At 41.8% G+C, this 18,862-nt stretch overlaps 1 protein-coding gene across 1 annotated transcript in view; it reads right to left on the bottom strand.

Moving 5' to 3' along the window:
• rngtt (RNA guanylyltransferase and 5'-phosphatase) overlaps positions 1-18,862 on the bottom strand; it is a 134,232-nt gene that overhangs the window by 70,696 nt on the left and 44,674 nt on the right. Inside the window, exons 9-10 of the mRNA XM_063001128.1 lie at positions 16,038-16,173; positions 13,729-13,800 (exon numbers count right to left, since the gene is read on the bottom strand). Coding sequence (XP_062857198.1) covers positions 13,729-13,800; positions 16,038-16,173 — 208 coding nt within the window. The remainder of the gene's footprint in view (positions 1-13,728; positions 13,801-16,037; positions 16,174-18,862) is intronic.

Here is an 18,862-nt window from a genome sequence, read left to right as displayed (position 1 = left end):
CAGGGCTTTTCAAACCCTGGGTCGTGACCCTTGGGTGGGTCGTGAGCCAAAATGAAACTAATCTTAACAGGCACAAACACGAACGCCCCCTTGTGGAGGCTTTACGTTACATCTTGTAAACCACAGTGGGAACAGATTGGCACCATTTTTATTAATTAAGTAGGTACGTTTCGATGCATTGTTTGTGTTGACTGGGTCCCCTTGAGTGGGTCGTGAGCCAAAATGAAACAAATTTTAACAGGAACAAACACAAAATGACCTCGTACATGAACGCCCCCTTGTGGAGACTTTACGTTACATCTTGTAAACCACAGTGGGACCAGATTGGCACCATTTTTATTAATTAAGTATATTTCGTTTCGTGTTTCGATGTGATGCATTGTGATAAAATATGGGTCGCTTGAAGAAAGTTGGTTTAAAGCACTCCGTTCCCGTCACAACATAAATTTGTACCCTTAAAAATCACGTGTGGTCTTTAAGTGGTCTAATGTGCTAGCCTCGAACCCAAGTTCCTGCTGTGCCATTGGCTTGGTCGGATGCTTTACACAAACAATTGGCCAGCATTTTAAAAGAAGCTAGATATGAAATAATCTCTGTAAAACATGCCAGTGGTGGGGCTTGAACCAGCAACCTTCGAAAGGTAGTCCAGTACCTTAACCACTGAGCTACCACTACTCCATGTAGGAGACTTTGTAGAAATTCAACCCTAGCTGGTAAAAAAGTAGGAGTAGGTATATGCTGGTCTGCATCACTTCTTGACCCGGGTGGGGTCTCTTTATTCTACAGAGGCCACTAATGCAATGGGGATTGGGCTATGTCAAAATGAATACAAAGGAAAAGTGGAGATGAGGGGGACCGCAGAATCCATTAGGAATGGATGAATGAATAAATAATGAAAGCAAAGAAGTTTGTACGACTGTCAAAGTTGCTTTAAAAGCGGGACAGTGGTAGCCTAGTGGGTAGAGCTTTGGGCTGTCAATCAAAAGTTTGAGAGTTTGAATCCCAGCTCTGCAATTCAGCCCTTAAGCAAGACCCTTAACCTTCTCTGCTCCAGAGCCTTGCTTAAGCCTATAAATATATGACAAATAAAGACATTATATTCATTATAATCTATTAAATGAGCAAATACACACCACAACCCTGTGATGCGGAAACTAAGTGGCTAATTTCACACCAAAATACAAAGCAGATTCCAACAAGAATGTGGAATCCATTTCCCTTTTCTTACCTGAATCATCTCAATTTCAAGCACGAACGGTAGCTCATCTGATTATCTGAAAAGGGCTAACCTATCGATGGTATGCTAAGCACATGATCAGCCTCCCGGGTGCCCGCGGGCTAGCTATTGATCATGTATTTGTGTGATAATAATGGCTCAATGTGTCTCCGACACATCTTACAGTAGCTCAAAAATCTACCTGACTAATGTTTTTCAACCAAAACAAAAAAACTAAATTAAATAACTGCAATAAAACTGCAGTAAAGCACAGAAATCTGCTCAAATGGGCTACGGTTTAGAAAATGGATCCAGCCGTCATAGCTACCATAAGCATGCTAAGGACAGGATTGGGCTCCCCGGTGGCTGTGGGATCTGTATTGATTGTGTATGGGAGCTAGAGATGATGTTTGGTCTATAAGCCACATCCTCCACATCTCACTGGAGTTCAATTGCATTCAGGTCTGGAGAAGGAAAGGAAATATGGGGAGTGTAATCAATTCCCACTTCAAATAGGAGTTAAGCCGAATCAGAGCTCTTGGTAAGGATGGCTAGCTGGATGGTTGGATAGACAGCTTGTTAGGTATTTAGCTGGATGACTTGGTGGGTGGATACTATAACGTTATTGATCCAGTCAGAGAAATCACAGCAGTGGAGAGAGATACTTCTATTAACAAATCCTATCAGCATGTGAATATTATTTCTTACTATTTGTTATGTCCCACTTACACTGTAATGGCAGTAACAATGGCTGATCATTTACACCGATCAGGCATAACATTATGACCGCCTCCTTGTTTCTACACTCACTGTCCGGTTTATCAGCTCCACTTACCATATAGAAGCACTTTGTAGAAATACAATTACTGACTGTAGTCCATCTGTTTCTCTACATACTTCTTTAGCCTTTTAGCTTTCACCCTGTTCTTCAATGGTCAGGACCCCCACAGGACCACTACAGAGCAGGTATTATTTAGGTGGTGGATCATTCTCAGCACTGCAGTGACACTGACATGGTGGTGGTGTGTTAGTGTGTGTTGTGCTGGCCCTTAGACAATAAGTACTGTAAGCATTGGGTAGTACTGTACTGTACTGTACTGTATTGTAGAGCAGAATACAGAAAGAATACAGTTTAGATACGGCATTTAGTAGGAAATTTCTATTATTTGTACAATATTATCATGCCAGCCCAGACTAGCTCAACCCCAAATCTGCATGACAAAACATAAGAATAATTAAATGCAACTGGGATCAAGAGGAAGAGGAAGAGGAAGCAACACGTAATGGGATTTCTTCCCTGATATATTGGTTAAATCTCAGAAGGTAAATAAACCCTAATCTCAGAATGTGATGAAATCAGTACGGAAATATTGCTTTGTACAGAAAAGCCTGTCGACACCGAAGCTTATAATTAAGAGGAAAGGTAATAAGAGGTGTTCCACACAAACCCATGAGTCTATATATAAGCTGTAGAAGGCTTGAACATGTTCCCACTGAGGGAACACATAAATTAAACTGTCCTACAAACAAAGCGAGAGAACAAGAGCACGTGTGGCGACATTTAAAACTAAAGATGCGTCTAGAGATGAATATAGCCACCTAGAATTAACTAATCAAAAGAACAAAACACAGAAAACAAAGCAAGACCTGAAAGCCAAACAATCAGCAAACCAGTTAACATGGAAAAACAAGCTATTTTAGCATTTATTTATTTACTTGTTAGGATTTTTAACTAGGGATGTCCCGCTCACGTTTTTTTTTTCCCGATCCCGATCATTAATTTTGATCCCGATCCTATACCGAGTCTCAAACCGATACTTGTATTTTCTAGATATTGTCTAGATAAGAACTAGATAATACTGTTCACACAGTGCACACTTCAAGTACATTACAGTTATTCAAATTAATCCAATGTATATGTTTAACAACTGAATAGCTCTGCAGTGCTGTAGGAAAAAAATTGCCTGCATCTAAGCTATTGCTTAATGTTCTTTTATTTTTACAAAATAAAACTAAACAAACTTAGTGCAGCATTGTAGTAGTAAAACTAGAACACTCAAAATTAAGTGAAGGTTCTTTTTGAGGAAAATCAGCATCTCAATAGTTTGATGGACGTTTCTACACAAAGTGAATGTGTTTTGACCCTTTGGGGCTTCCATAGTGCATGGAATGGCGTGCTTGGCTAACGCGATGACTTTAGCTGTCCGCTATTCGGTACGGTAACAGAAGAAGTTAATAAAGTGTTATGCTCCCGACAATTTGTGAGTAGTACCGTGTATTTATTTCTTTATTAAACGAGTGCATCACTACGTTGTTTTGTAAACCGGTGTGATCCTTGTCTCACACACCATATAAATAGTAAAATTCTACAGTAATGAACGCAGCTCTGCTACTACTGCCTCATGAAACGCTCACATTGCAGACATAACACTTCGCTGTTGGACTTGTTTCACTTTCCAATTAAAAATATTTCCACACAGCGGACATGCTGACGTAAAACAAAGGATCGGGCTTAGTAAAATCGATACCGATCAGTTAAAAAATGCCTCGATCGGCCCCGATTCCAAACTTTAAGATCAAATCGGGACATCCCTATTTTTAACGTCATGTTTTTAACGACAGAACAGATAATTACTGGTTACACAAGATTCATCAGTTCAGTTTTAATGTCAAACACAGTCACTGACAATTTTGTATCTTCAATTCACCTCACTTGCATGTCTTTGGACTGTGGCAGTTGTAGCCTAGTGGATAAGGTACTGGACTAGTAAGCAGAAGGCTGTTGGTTCAAACCTCACAACTGCCAGGTTGCCACTGTTGGGTCCTTGAGCAAGGCCCTTAATACTGAACTGCTTAGACTGTATACTGTAAGATTCATTATACTGTATACTGTAAATGTAAATGAAACCGGAGCTCCTGGAGGAAACCCACACAGACACGGGGAGAACATGCAAACTCCACACAGAAAAGATCCGGACCACCCCACCAGGGAAACAGACCCAGGATCTTCTTGCTGTGAGGCGACAGTGCTACCCACCGAGCCACGATGCTGCCCTATTGTAGAATTTAATTCAGAGCAGAACCAGTTTGACTCATGGGTTCAACCTTCCCATGGATTTTTTTCATCCCTATGGTACTCAAAGCCAGTCTTTACCCACATAATGCTTAGTAACTAAGACCTAGTGGGTGTGTCCACATTGAGACCATGCAAAAAAATCAATTATATAAATCAATTACAGCACAAAGTAAGCTGGGGTAAAGGAAGTCCAGTCACCTGCACTGACCTCGACTCTAAACACACTGACTAAGAGGCGGTGCTAGCAATCCTACGACAATTCAGTTAGCAATCAGTTACTCAAAATGTCCAAGTTTAAAGCAGCTAAAAACACAAATCAGGTTTGTTTGTTTATTAGGATTTGAACGTCATGTTTTACACTTTGGTTACATTCATGACAGGAACGGTAGTTACTCATTACACAAGATTCATCAGTTCACAAGTTTATATCAAACACAGTCATGGACAATTTTGTATCTCCAGTTCACCTCACTTGCAAGTCTTTGGACTGTGGGAGGAAACCGGAGCACCCGGAGGAAACCCATGCAGACACAGGGAGAACATGCACACTCCACCCAGACCGCCCCACCCTGGGATCAAACCCAGGACCTTCTTGCTGTGAGGCGACAGTGTTACCCACTGAGCCACCGTGCCGCCCACAAATCAGGTAACCGAGTTTGGAAAACTCCCAACCAATTCTGTGGACGCAGAGAGGGGCGTGTCAAAACATAGGCGAGTATTTTTGTCTTTGAGGCAGAACATGAAGCCTTGCAGCATCGCTGGATGTTCTAGGTTTACAACTATTTAGGTAGGCTGTGCTGTGTGTTGTAGCTTCCATTTAATCAGAATCAGAATCAGAATACTTTATTGATCCCAGAGGGAAATTGCAGTTTTTTACAGCAGCACCCATTTATGTAAAAAGAATAAACACTCTACTAGCTTAAAACAAAGAAAAAAGAAGAAGAAAAAGTTAAGTTAAAGTTAAAAAGTTATATACACACAAATAATCAAAATGCTGATGTTATTATTGTTGCACAATGAATACTGAATCTTGCACAGATAAACCATAGTGTCACACATTAAGGGAGGAATTGTAGAGTTTGATGGCCACAGGTAGAAAAGACTTCCTGTGGCGCTCTGTGGTGCATTTTGGTAGGATGAGTCTTGCACTGAATGTGCTCATTTGACTCATCACTGTGGCATTAAGTGGGTGGGAGCCATTGTTCATAATAGCCTGCAGCTTAGACAGCGTCCTCCTCTCCGATACTGCGGTCGGAGAGTCCAGCTCCACACCCACAACATCACCGGCCTTGCGGATCAATTTGTTGAGTCTGTTGGCATCTGCCACCCTCAGCCTGCTTCCCCAGCATAGAGGATAGCACTCGCTACCACAGACTCATAAAAGATCTTGAGCATAGTCCGGCAGATGTTGAAGGACCTCAGGCGCCTCAAAAAATAGAGACGACTTTGACCCTTCCTGTAAAGGGCATCAGTGTTCTTAGCCCAGTCCAGTTTATCGTCAATAGTTTATTTTATAATTCAATCTATGGGTGTAATTTAAAGACTTTGAAATCTGTGATTTTTAAAAAATGAGGTGCATAAAAATAAGCATTAAACATATTCCTGTAGATTTAGTAGGACCCTACACAGCCATGTCTTTACCACATTAGTTCCACTGCAGTGCTGAGTACGGTCCACCTAAAGATGTGTACCGCCTGAACTATCTCTGTTCAACACGGGCCATGAGAGCGATGCTGCAATCACGCCGTCATGATTACATCCTGTCAGACAGGACCTTTCTGATTCCATCACCCGCTGCTCTCACGTCTCCTTACTGACAAGCGGGAAAAAAAACTATGCTAACCTATATTAGCCAAGCATTGAGACAGAGCCTTGGGCCAAACAAACTAATGAAGACTTTCTCTCTATATTCAGACTCAGTAATTTGTTGAGATTGATGTCAGGCTGCGCACACAATAGCAAACTGGTAATAACTTCATTATAATTCAGGAACCATCACTGAAGCTTCTTTATTTGGAAGGGTGAGGGGGCAGCCTTCATGTCAACGCAGAAACAAATTGTTTAACATTAATTATCCCATAAAAAGCTATCATAATTAGTGCTGAATACCAGCGCTGACCCAGCATGCTCTTCCCTGCCTCCGAATATTTCATTTCATTCATTTCACTGTCATATTTAACCACTGCTCGCTTCATCCTGGTCTCAAAGCGATTATGAAAACTATTATTACTTTTTTATTAACAGTACAATATTTTACAAGCATGATGTTGTTTGGTTTTTACAACCCCGAATCAGAAAAAGTTGGGACAGCAGTGTTCCTTACATTTACTTTGACTTTTATTTGATTGCAGACAGGATGAACTTGAGATATTTCATCTTTTATCTGCTCAACTTCATTTCATTTATTAATAAACATCCATTCCTGCATTTCAGACCTGCAACACATTCCAAAACAAGTTAAGACAGACCCTGGTTTTTGGACTTGTTGCTGATAACAGTCTGGATGGTCCTTTTTGTTTTTGTTCCGGAGCACATGGCATCCATTTCTTCCCAAAAAAAGACCTGGAATGCTGATTCATCTGACCACAATACACGTTTCAACTGTCTGATGGTCCATTCTAGATGCCTCAGAGCCCAGAGAAGTTGACGCCGCTTCTGGACATGGTAAACATAAGGTTTCTTTTTGGCACAGTAATGTTTTAAGTGACATTTGTGCATGTAACTCTGTATTGTAGTGCTTGACAAAGTAATCCCTCACCCATGTGGTTATATCAGCTATTGTTGAGTGGTGGTTCTTGATGCAGTGCCGTCTGAGGGATTGAAGATCACTGGCGTTCAGCTTAAGCTTGCACCCTTGGTCTTTATGCACTGAAATTCCTCCCGATTCCTTAATTCGTTTAATGATATTATGCACTGTAGAGTGAGAAACATGCAAATCCCTTTCAATCTTTCTTTGAGGTTCATTGTTTCTAAACATTTCAATCATTTTCTCACACATTTGTTGACTTAGCCTGTCCTGGATGCTGCTTTTTTACCAAACCATAATTACAATCACCTGTTGACATCACCTGTTTGAAATCACATCATTATTTAGTTTTTTCACCTTATTATTAGCCCTATTTGCTAATTGCTCCCATCCCAACTTTGTTGGAATGTGTTGCAGACCTGAAATGCAGGAATGGATGTTTATTAATAAATGTAAAGAAGTTGAGCAGATAAAACATAAAATATCTCAGGTTCATCATGTCTGCAATCAAAGTAAATGTAAGGAACACTGTATTTTTACTGTATTTGCATTTTCCACAATGTCCCAACTTTTTCTGATTTGGGGTTGTATTTTATTTTTTATCAAGCGTTTTATCCTGGTCAGGGTGTGCAGTGGGTCTCAAAACGATTATGCAAACTATTATTACTTTTTATTTCATTTTAATCAAGCGCTTTGTCCTGGTCAGAGTCACGACTGTCCAGTTCCAACGAAAGAACATTTCCAAAACTACTGATCCAACCTGGTGTAGCAACAGAAAACGTTTTTCTTTTTTTACTGTAATCCAAAGCTTTATTTTTTTTTGAAAAACTCATAACTGCAGGTGTGAATCATAAATGCAAGAGAAATTTTTAATCTGTTCCTTTACTTTTATAATTTCACACTCAGCTTGCGATAGGAGAACCGTGTGTATGAGAAAAACATTGGCTGATACATGATGGGCAGGTTTTGTCCCTGAGGACAGGACATTCACAGTGTTGGTTTTTATTATAAACATTAAAATATCAGTGCTGGTTCCCCGACGGCTGCTTTTAGGGTTCCAGATTGTTAAAAGGAAACAGAGAATTGAATGAAAGGGTTGTGATCGATATATGGAACCATGCAGAGATACAGAGATCACACAGAGATGCTGACATTTTAACTTGTATGTCTATCACAGAAACAGACAGACAGACAGACAGAGCAACCAAAATATACAAGAAGGTTTAAGACCCAGCTTTGCTATCAGCCGATCAGGCGTCTACAGAGTTTCTGTGAGATCGCCGTGACCCCACAATGAATCAGCATCCTGTCTGGGGTGAGATACTGCATTTGTAGGCCCATCAAAATTACATCAGATTAGATAATATATAAAAAAAACAAAAAAAAAACTGTCCACATTGTCCACTGTCAAGCGAGTTCACATCGACAAGGGTTTAGAGGCTGACGTGCACAAAACCCAGAGATAACTTATACACGTGTGCGACTGCCGTTTTTTTCAGCGTTTGGCTTTAGCGGTGCGGTAAGACATCATCAAAGTGCGAATGTAAGACGAATCTGCATTTGTGTGGAGTAACCATCAAATTCACTCTGAAAGTAGCCGGATTTCCCTCACTGTTTCACTTTTAAACTTGTGTTACAGCTCGGGGTTCTGAGAAATTGTAAGAATCAGGTTTTCCGAGAGTCTAAAACACTTATCATGAAAAAAAGCTTAATAAACATCTCCTAATTATTATTGATCATAATTTCTCTCTATTAATGAAACTCTCACTCGTTGTTGTAGTACAATAAGTCCGTTAAGCTTTGTGCATCGCCACACTCTATAAGAAATAACAGCACAGTCAGCGTGAAAGTGATTTTGACGCTTCTCATGTGAATGCTCCCTTACTGAATGGAATATGGTATTCCAGGATAAAGCATCTCCACGATTAAGAAGCATAAGGAAACAATAAAGAAGTAAAAGTACAGAGCAGGTTTATTGTATTTAACTGTTTTCAATTACAGTGTATCACAAAAGTGAGTACACCCCTCACATTTCTGCAGATATTTAAGTATATCTTTTCATGGGACAACACTGACAAAATGACACTTTGACACAATGAAAAGTAGTCTGTGTGCAGCTTATATAACAGTGTAAATTTATTCTTCCCTCAAAATAACTCAATATACAGCCATTCATGTCTAAACCACCGGCAACAAAAGTGAGTACACCCCTAAGAGACTACACCCCTAAATGTCCAAATTGAGCACTGCTTGTCATTTTCCCTCCAAAATGTCATGTGATTTGTTAGTGTTACTAGGTCTCAGGTGTGCATAGGGAGCAGGTGTGTTCAATTTAGTAGTACAGCTCTCACACTCTCTCATACTGGTCACTGAAAGTTCCAACATGGCACCTCATGGCAAAGAACTCTCTGAGGATCTTAAAAGACGAATTGTTGCGCTCCATGAAGATAGCCAAGGCTACAAGAAGATTGCCAACACCCTGAAACTGAGCTGCAGCACAGTGGCCAAGATCATCCAGCGTTTTAAAAGAGCAGGGTCCACTCAGAACAGACCTCGCGTTGGTCGTCCAAAGAAGCTGAGTGCACGTGCTCAGCGTCACATCCAACTGCTGTCTTTGAAAGATAGGCGCAGGAGTGCTGTCAGCATTGCTGCAGAGATTGAAAAGGTGGGGGGTCAGCCTGTCAGTGCTCAGACCATACGCCGCACACTACATCAAATTGGTCTGCATGGCTGTCACCCCAGAAGAAAGCCTCTTCTGAGGTCTCTACACAAGAAAGCCCGCAAACAGTTTGCTGAAGACATGTCAACAAAGGACATGGATTACTGGAACCATGTCCTATGGTCTGATGAGACCAAGATTAATTTGTTTGGTTCAGATGGTCTCAAGCATGTGTGGCGGCAATCAGGTGAGGAGTACAAAGATAAGTGTGTCATGCCTACAGTCAAGCATGGTGGTGGGAATGCCATGGTCTGGGGCTGCATGAGTGCAGCAGGTGTTGGGGAGTTACATTTCATTGAGGGACACATGAACTCCAATATGTACTGTGAAATACTGAAGCAGAGCATGATCCCCTTCCTCCGGAAACTGGGTCGCAGGGCAGTGTTCCAGCATGATAATGACCCCAAACACACCTCTAAGATGACCACTGCTTTATTGAAGAGGCTGAGGGTAAAGGTGATGGACTGGCCAAGCATGTGTCCAGACCTAAACCCAATAGAAGATCTTTGGGGCATCCTCAAGCGGGAGGTGGAGGAGCGCAAAGTCTCGAATATCCGCCAGCTCCGTGATGTCGTCATGGAATAGTGGAAAAGCATTCCAGTGGCAACCTGTGAAGCTCTGGTAAACTCCATGCCCAGGAGAGTTAAGGCAGTTCTGGGAAATAATGGTGGCCACACAAAATATTGACACTTCAGGAACTTTCACTAAGGGGTGTACTCACTTTTGTTGCCGGTGGTTTAGACATGAATGGCTGTATATTGAGTTATTTTGAGGGAAGAATAAATTTACACTGTTATATAAGCTGCACACAGACTACTTTTCATTGTGTCAAAGTGTCATTTTGTCAGTGTTGTCCCATGAAAAGATATACTTAAATATCTGCAGAAATGTGAGGGGTGTACTGACTTTTGTGATACACTGTATATTTCAGTGTTGTTTATATTATATTTGTGTTATTTTCAGTGTGTAAGTGTCAAAAACAAGCCCATTATTTTACAACTAGCCTATGGAACCATGGAACACATTAACAGGTTTCCCCATACATCCTTGTGGGAAAAAATACATTGAAACTCAACACCTTTTAAACTTCACGCCACTTCCAGAACCATTTTAAGTCGAGTTTCAAGGTACCACCACTGTATTTAAAAAAAATCATTACTATTAATTAATTTATAAAATCGAGCTGTTCCAATTATTCAGTCACTTTAAGAGAAAAGTCTGAAGCATTTCACTTACATGTGGTTACAAATAATTGGTGGCTGCACATGGAAAAAAAACTCAGCAAAGGTGTCATGCATGCTGTGGAGGTTGAAAGTGGAATTAGAGCAAAGGGGAATTGGATTTATCCAAATTGAGAGGAAAAAGGTAGGACTGTGTCCAAAAAAATTAATCAACAGTAACTAGGTCAAGCAACTTTTAGTCAAGCAACCAGTGTCAGACTTTACCTTTAATGTTCCCAAGCCGGAAAAACACATACATTTAAATGTAACAACCTGGCATGCTGATTGGTTGATCTGTGATCTTCAAATCATGTTAAATTCATAGACAATGTATATTTAACTTATTGTTAGTTCTGGGAAAGGAAGAAGAACTTTAATAACTACTTAAAAACTTTTAGCCCTCACTTTCTAGCCACGTCTATAAAGCTTTAGATTTTTAATATTACATTCCTGTCTCTCGCTGTTGCTTATTATTTATTTCTCTCGTTTCCACGCCAAGGACTCTGCTCCGTGTCCTTTGCAATGTTATCGCAATGTAAAAGCAATTGCATTCAGATAAATAAACTGAACACAGTGTTCTTACAGTGGGCTGTGCTCCAAGTCCTAATAGGCATTATCAGTAAAGAACAGTGCACCAATCAGCGCCCAAGGCCACTCTTAATAATCCATTTTTGCATGCTATTGATTCCCCGTTCTTCCAGTAGATTAAAAGCTAAATGTCAACTTGTGCTGCTCGTGCTGGCCTTGAAGCTGTAATTAATTAGAACAGATTTTCTCATTTAAAAGCCATGTAGCAGGAGAAGTTTCATGTACAGCCGGCGTATTCAACCGTTCCAAGAAGTTTGAAAACATTTCATTTAATAGCCAGATTCCTTTTATTTGTAAAGAGCAAAGCCGAGAAGCCTTCAAAAAGCTTTTCAATCACGTAAGTATTATTGAAAAACCTCAGAATATTCTGGTTCTTCAGGGCAGTATTAGATCAGGGGTTACTGGAAGGTACAAGACTGGTGAGAAGGTCAGAAGGTTGCCGATTTAAGCCCCACTATAACCCAGAAGCCACTGTTAGAAGCTCATCCAGCTCAGGTGGCGCAGCGGGATAATCCACTAGCACAACAGAGCAGAGGTTCTGAGCTCCCGGGTTCAATTAGCTAATGCCTGCAGCAAACTAACTGGCCTCCAGTCTGCTGGGTGGAAAAGACCGGACTAAGGGGTGAGGTTATCAACACTGTTTAAGGACCTTTGTTGCACAGGGTGCCTGTATAGAAAGTGGAGGAGCGCAGAGATCAGGGTGTGGCTCTCCATATGCGAAAATCCACCATGGTATGGGAGAATAAGAAGGGATTGATGGACTGCACACATATCGGAGGGAGTGTGTGTCAGTCGAATATACCCCCTTCTTGGACTTCTCCCAGCAGCAGATTTTCCATGTTAAATTGGAATAAAAAGGGGGTAAAATGCATAAAAAGCTGTCCCAATACTTTTGTCCATATCGTGTATCTTTGCACACACCTGATTTCAGTTATAAACAAACCTTGCTTTTGTAACTGAACCTTCAAGGATTGTTTTAATATTCCTACAATATTTGATTATGCCCTCGTTTCCTTCTTCCAGTCTGTTTACGAGGCATCAAGGCTGTTTGATGTACGTTGACGCTACCTGCAAATCTGCATTGGCGTGACAGCTGCATGAGCGTAAACTCATTTCCACAAATTATGGTCCATCATTTTCTGTAAATATTAAACTGTAAACACAGTTTTAGACCCATTTTCTTTTCCCCACTTTTCGGAAATGGCTCGGCTGGCAAAACGTTGGATGTTGTTTTTTTCTTCTATTTATTTATGCATTTTCTCTCTTTTTCTCTGATTTTTCCCCCCAATTTTCTCCCCTATTCTAGTCGTATCCAGTTACCCTGATTGCATCACGCTTTACCTCTACCGATACAACCCTCCACTGCTGACTGAGGAGCTTCGCAATTGACACACGCCCCCTCCGACACGTGTGCAGTACCGACTGCATATTTTCACCTGCAAGAGGAGAGTTCATATGCAGGTCAGCTTCGCGTACGGAGAGCCACACCCTGATCAGCATTATTTCTCAACTCTGCGCAGGCACCTTCAACCAGCCAGCAGAGGTCGTAATTGCACCGGTTATGAGGAACCCTGGTCCGGCTCATCCCACCCTGAACAACAGCCAGTCATTGTTAATGTAGCCACCCAGCCCAGCCGGATGGTAGATGAGATTCGATATGATGTATTTGAAATCCCAGCTCTGGTGTGCTAGCGTGTTTTACCACTGCGCCACCCGAGTGGCTTTTTCTCCCGTTTTTGCACAGTCAATGTGTCTTCCCTGACTGCATTCAAGGGGAGGGTATATTGCTGCTCATGTGCATGCTGATGCGTGCGCAGTCCTGGCGGACCCCTTCTTTACGCCCGTGCTTATGCACAGACGCCTATCCGCTTCATCTGCTAACCCAGGTCCTTGCACAGCGTTGAAAGATTCCTCCCACTTAGTACGGTCATTTCCCCAACCCACGGTTCACGGTGGACAATTGTGCCTGCTAGACGGCGCCCAGCCGACCGGTAGCAGAGTCGAGACTCGAACCGGGGTGTTCAGAATCTCGGCGCTGGTGTGCTAGCGGAATATCCCGCTGAGCCACCTGGTCACCGGATGTTGTTTTAATACCAGGTCTGTTGGCTTTAGTGTTTCTCTAGCCAAAGTTAGAATAAAACGTACCCTGTAAGGGCTACTTACGCTAATTTTGATAATATCGTAGATGAGATAGCGTGGAATTGGCTGGCCGTTCACTTTGTCGACAATCATCTCCTGTCAGAGAAAAAAGAGAAATAAAAACAAACAAACATGATTTTCTGCTCCATTTGTCTCAGGGCAGACAAACAATATTTTTTAATGTAACACACATTGCTCTTCAATTTAACAAGAGCTCTCAAAGGCCACATGGGCTCGACAGGATGGCAATCAGCAGGAAGTCGAAGTGTGTGAGTGCGAGTGTGTGTGTGAAGTGGAAGATAAGGGCGGAGAGCTTTTCATGTCACATGAAGTTGGAACTTGGTTCCTTGATCCTTAGCAGAACTTCTCGTACGGTCCCTTGTGTCAAATCAGCGGCTGAGGCTGCCACTATCGTTTTCACACCTTAGCAGTCGGACGTTTGTTTGTACAGACAAGAGCCTTCAGAGGGCGAGTGAAGTGGTGAAATCGATATGTCTAGGGCCCTACTAAATTCATGGGAGAATGTGTCTAATTTCATGGAAATTGTCAGTAAATTACATTTATAAATTAAATTACATTTTCTCCTGCACAAGTCCATATGACGATCAGCCTTGTGTACGGAGAGCCACACCCTGATTGCATTACTCCTCATCTCTGTGCAGACACCAATAATCATAATTGCATCAGTTATGGGGTCCCTATCCAGCTCCCTCCCTGGATGAACACAGCCAAACATTGTTCATATAGCTGCCCAGCCCAGCCGGATGGCGGAGCTGACATTCGATACGATGTATTCGAAATCCCAGCTCTGGTGTGCTAGAGTATTTTACCGCTGCGCCACCTGAGCGGCAGGTAAGGCCTTAGTTATTGGTTAATCTAAATAGCAAAATTTGCATCCCTATCATCTACCATCTTACATTCCCACTCAGTACATTTCTGTGGAACGCATTATTAATTCCACGAATGGATCCACATGCTACACGTCTATATTAAGCATGCTGATTTAAACCGTGGTCCTTAAATATCTCCAGTCTTCCTTCCTGTGCAAGTTGCATCTGTATCACAGACCTAACAAAGCTTCTTTTGCCAGCAATTAGTTGACAAATAACAGCCTGTAGGAGCCAGAAATGTTCTGGAAGATCCCAGCTGCTTCCAGCCAAGCTGTTGCTCCTTCTGATCAACACTGTTCATTATGCTTCTATACTGTCAATGTACCCTACATCTGTAGACTTCCAGGATAGGGCACTGTCACATTGTACACGTTGTACACATTGTACATGTTCTCAAAACTCAATATAAATGTATAGACCAGAAAGCATTGGTCCCGAGGTTCTGGATTTGATCCTTAGCTTTGGCCACTGTTTGTGAAGAGTTTTCATGACTCTCTCATGTCCAACTGGCCTGGGTTTTTCCCCCCAGTGGTGTCCATCCCTGATTTGATTCGATTTAGATAACGTTATCCCAAATGCTGCTGTATATCACAGGTCTTTTACTACGTCTGACTTTGATACTGAATTAAAGTGGGGTGTCCGATATACACTGATCAGCCATAACATTAAAACCACCTCCTTGTTTCTACACTTACCATATAGAAGCACTTTGTAGTTCTACAATTACTGACTGTAGTCCATATATTTCTCTACCTACTTTTTAGCCTGTTAGCTTCCACCCTGTTCTTCAATGGTCAGGACCCCCACAGGACCACTACAGAGCAGGTATTATTTAGGTGGTGGATCATTCTCAGCACTGCAGTGACACTGACATGGTGGTGGTGGTGTGTTAGTGTGTGTTGTGCTGGTATGAGTGGATCAGACACAGCAGCGCTGCTGGAGGTTTTAAATACCGTGTCCACTCACTGTCCACTCTATTAGACACTCCTACCTAGTTGGTTCACCTTATAGTCATAAAGTCAGAGACGATCGCTCATCTATTGCTGCTGTTTGAGTTGGTCATCTTCTAGACCTTCATCAGTGGTCACAGGACACTGCCCACGGGGCGCTGTTGGCTGGATATTTTTGGTTGGTGGACTATTCTCAGTCCAGCAGTGACAGTGAGGTGTTTAACAACTCCAGCAGCGCTGATGTGTCTTATCCACTCATACAAGCACAACACACACTAACACACCACCACCATGTCAGTGTCACTGCAGTGCTGAGAATCATCCACCACCTAAATAATACCTGCTCTGTGGTGGTCCTATAGCCATCATCTACTTCCACAAAGCGCTGTGATGAATGGGAGCCCTGTCCAGGGTTGAGTTATCCCCTGATAGTGTATAGGAGCAAAATCCAGTACCAATAAGGAAACCCTTATGCATCACAATGCAAACTCACCCCATCCAGCAGTGTGTTGGAGAGGTGGGTTTTCATGTCCTTCCTGTAGGGAAACTCCAGGTTAGAGATATGAAAGACAGAATTGTCCCTGTCGATCATGTACACTTCCTCTTTTCCATCGATTAGCATCATGTACCTGCAGAGAACACACAGAGTTATGTGTAAGTTTCACATCAGAACAGTGTGGAGGGATTTTCACATGGGACACAGAAAGTTGCCACCAAATGGAAAAGGAGCTAAAGCAGGTACGGAGTCAGACACCAATACACTGCTTAGAGCTCCCAGATTTTTCTAAACCAATAAAAAATACGAATGGAGACAAACAGCACTGAACAGGCCTAAGACGTTCAATCCATTACAGTTTGGTGCTTTTCCTGACACCCTCGACGCAGTTGTGATGGCAACAGGACAAATCCTAGCTGTGCTAATAAACCCAACGTGTAATTCTTGACTTTTATTTGCACCTTGGTAAAATATAAAGCCCATGAAAGAACAAATCTTTGAAGATTAAACATGGGAAAGTACTGCAAACTTCCTGCAAAGTAAGAATTTGGGAATTGAACACAAGCTGTGCACAGAAGATACATCCAAGAAAAGATATAAATACTGCATTGTCTTGATAATATAAAGAAATATATTTTTTTTATTACAACCATATAGCAACCTATTTAAACATTAATAACATCACAGAGCATGTCAACGCAGCATAAAGCTTTATTGAATAGAAACAATAACAAGTATCAAAATCCAAACTAGTTCAGCATTTGGGGCGGCACGGTGGCTAAGTGGGTAGCGGCATGTGCTCAGTCTTGAAATTCCTAACAACACTGTTGCACCTGACGCACTCGCACAACACTCACCGTCATCGCATCATCATGTTATTGTCATTGCAGTGCTGATCAACAGAAGTGTACAGATCAATAAATGGGCTACAGTCAGTAATTGTATACTGTAATTAAAACATTTTACGACTCAGGTAATGCAGCAGTCAAGCAGACCAGCCAATCACAGCGGAGAGTTTGAGTTCTCGAGTTTGAATCTCAATGCTCAACAGATTAAAATTAGGATTACACATTACACATCTGAGGGAAGGTCGGATTGGGTTTCTCCTTACTGCTGCTGCCACAGTGACTGGTCAAGGGCGCCAGCATGACTAATAGAGATGCACATAGGTACATGGCATGACTCTATACGTGAGAAACCACTGCTGGCTGGTTTAAGAAAGCAGGTGCTAGTTTGCTGCTCCCCTCTGCCAGCGTGTGGGTGGTGCAGGCGGCAGAATCTTTGTAATGCAGATTTGAAGATGACTGCATTGAAAGCAAAAGAGGAAAAAAACGTGAGAAGAATGCAAACAAAGAAAATTCCACTATTCTGGAGTGAGTCATCGTGCTATTTTCTTCACCTTGGTAGAGTGAATAAATGCACGGCACACGCTGGAATTAAATTGTCTTGGCTGGAACATTCACGACCTCCTGTAATGAAGGACTAACATGTAGTAATGGAAAGACGCAGGAGTTCAATTTAAAATCTCTCACAAGCACACACAAACACACCAGGTACGAGGTGATACACAGGCTAGATTAACATCAAACATCAGCGAGAAACTTCACCAAACGGCATTATTTAAAACAGTGAGGAGGGGGAGAGTGTCATTGTTGTTTTGAAGTGTTGATTAAATAGACCACTGAAGTCATGTCGTCATTTTGTAGGCCACGCCATGTTGTTATGTCCATATTTCGTAACCCGGGTCTAAGAGAAATTTTGAATGGGAAATATGAATGGAGATCGCATTCTGTAGTCATAAAAAATGTTCCAAAGCTGTTACGTTTTGTTTTATGGAGATTCTTCTGTCTATTATCACTGGATCCTCTGAATTATGAAGTCGTTAAAGAGTCAAAATATGAATATTGCTACATGTAAGCTAATGCTACTGCGCACTGAATTGGCGTCACTAAACTGGAAGCCTCTTAATGTTTTCTTTTTTTTTTCTTTTATAAGCCTCTTAAATAACCGCACGAAGCAGCGCGATTCACCAGTGTAACAGTGGAGTGATATTCACAAGTTTTGGTTGATATTTTTAGTAGCTAGCTACATTAAAGTAGAAAGCAAGGATGGTCGGGTGTTACGCCTTCGGTTGTACTCAACAAAAGCGAGCTGCTCAGTGACATCTAATTAATGCGCAGTAGCATTAGCTTACGTGTAGCATTATTAGTATTACGACCCTTTAACAACCTCGTAATTCAGAGGATCCAGTGATGTACAGGAGAAAAATGTACACAGGACAAAACGTACAGGGTTCTGAACATGTTTATTTAGCACAGGATGCGTTAGAGTCGATTTTTTGAAAACCCCGTTCATTTTTCCTATAGGAAATCTGAGTTAGACCCGGGTCTCCAAATATGGGCATAACGAGGACTACAGAATGACGCACGACTTCAGTGGTCTATAACCCTGTTATATGTCTGCCTGCCGGAAGCTTAACAAGCAATAGTGGAACAGTGACTCCTACTGTTTTCTTGAGGAATCGGCGTGTGCTTAGGTTCCCTGTTAGAATCCACCGCTGGCTGGTGTAAAGATGCAGCTGGAGGTATATATTGTTATGATTATTATTATTATGTAGGATTATGAGGATAGTGGTAGTATAATGGTTAGAGCTTTAAGCTATAACAAGCTATCGGAAGATTGTCTGTTTGAATCCAGGCTCCACTATGCTGCCATTGTTGGGCCCTTGAGCAAGGCCCTTAACCAAGGCCCTTAACCCTGTCTGCTCCAGGGGTGCTGTTCAATGGCTAACACTGTGCTCTGACCCCAAATTCAGAACAAGC

The sequence above is a fragment of the Trichomycterus rosablanca genome, chromosome 9 (assembly GCF_030014385.1).
Source record: "Trichomycterus rosablanca isolate fTriRos1 chromosome 9, fTriRos1.hap1, whole genome shotgun sequence".
Classification (NCBI taxonomy): domain Eukaryota; kingdom Metazoa; phylum Chordata; class Actinopteri; order Siluriformes; family Trichomycteridae; genus Trichomycterus; species Trichomycterus rosablanca.
This window is presented reverse-complemented; position numbering and strand designations above follow the sequence as displayed.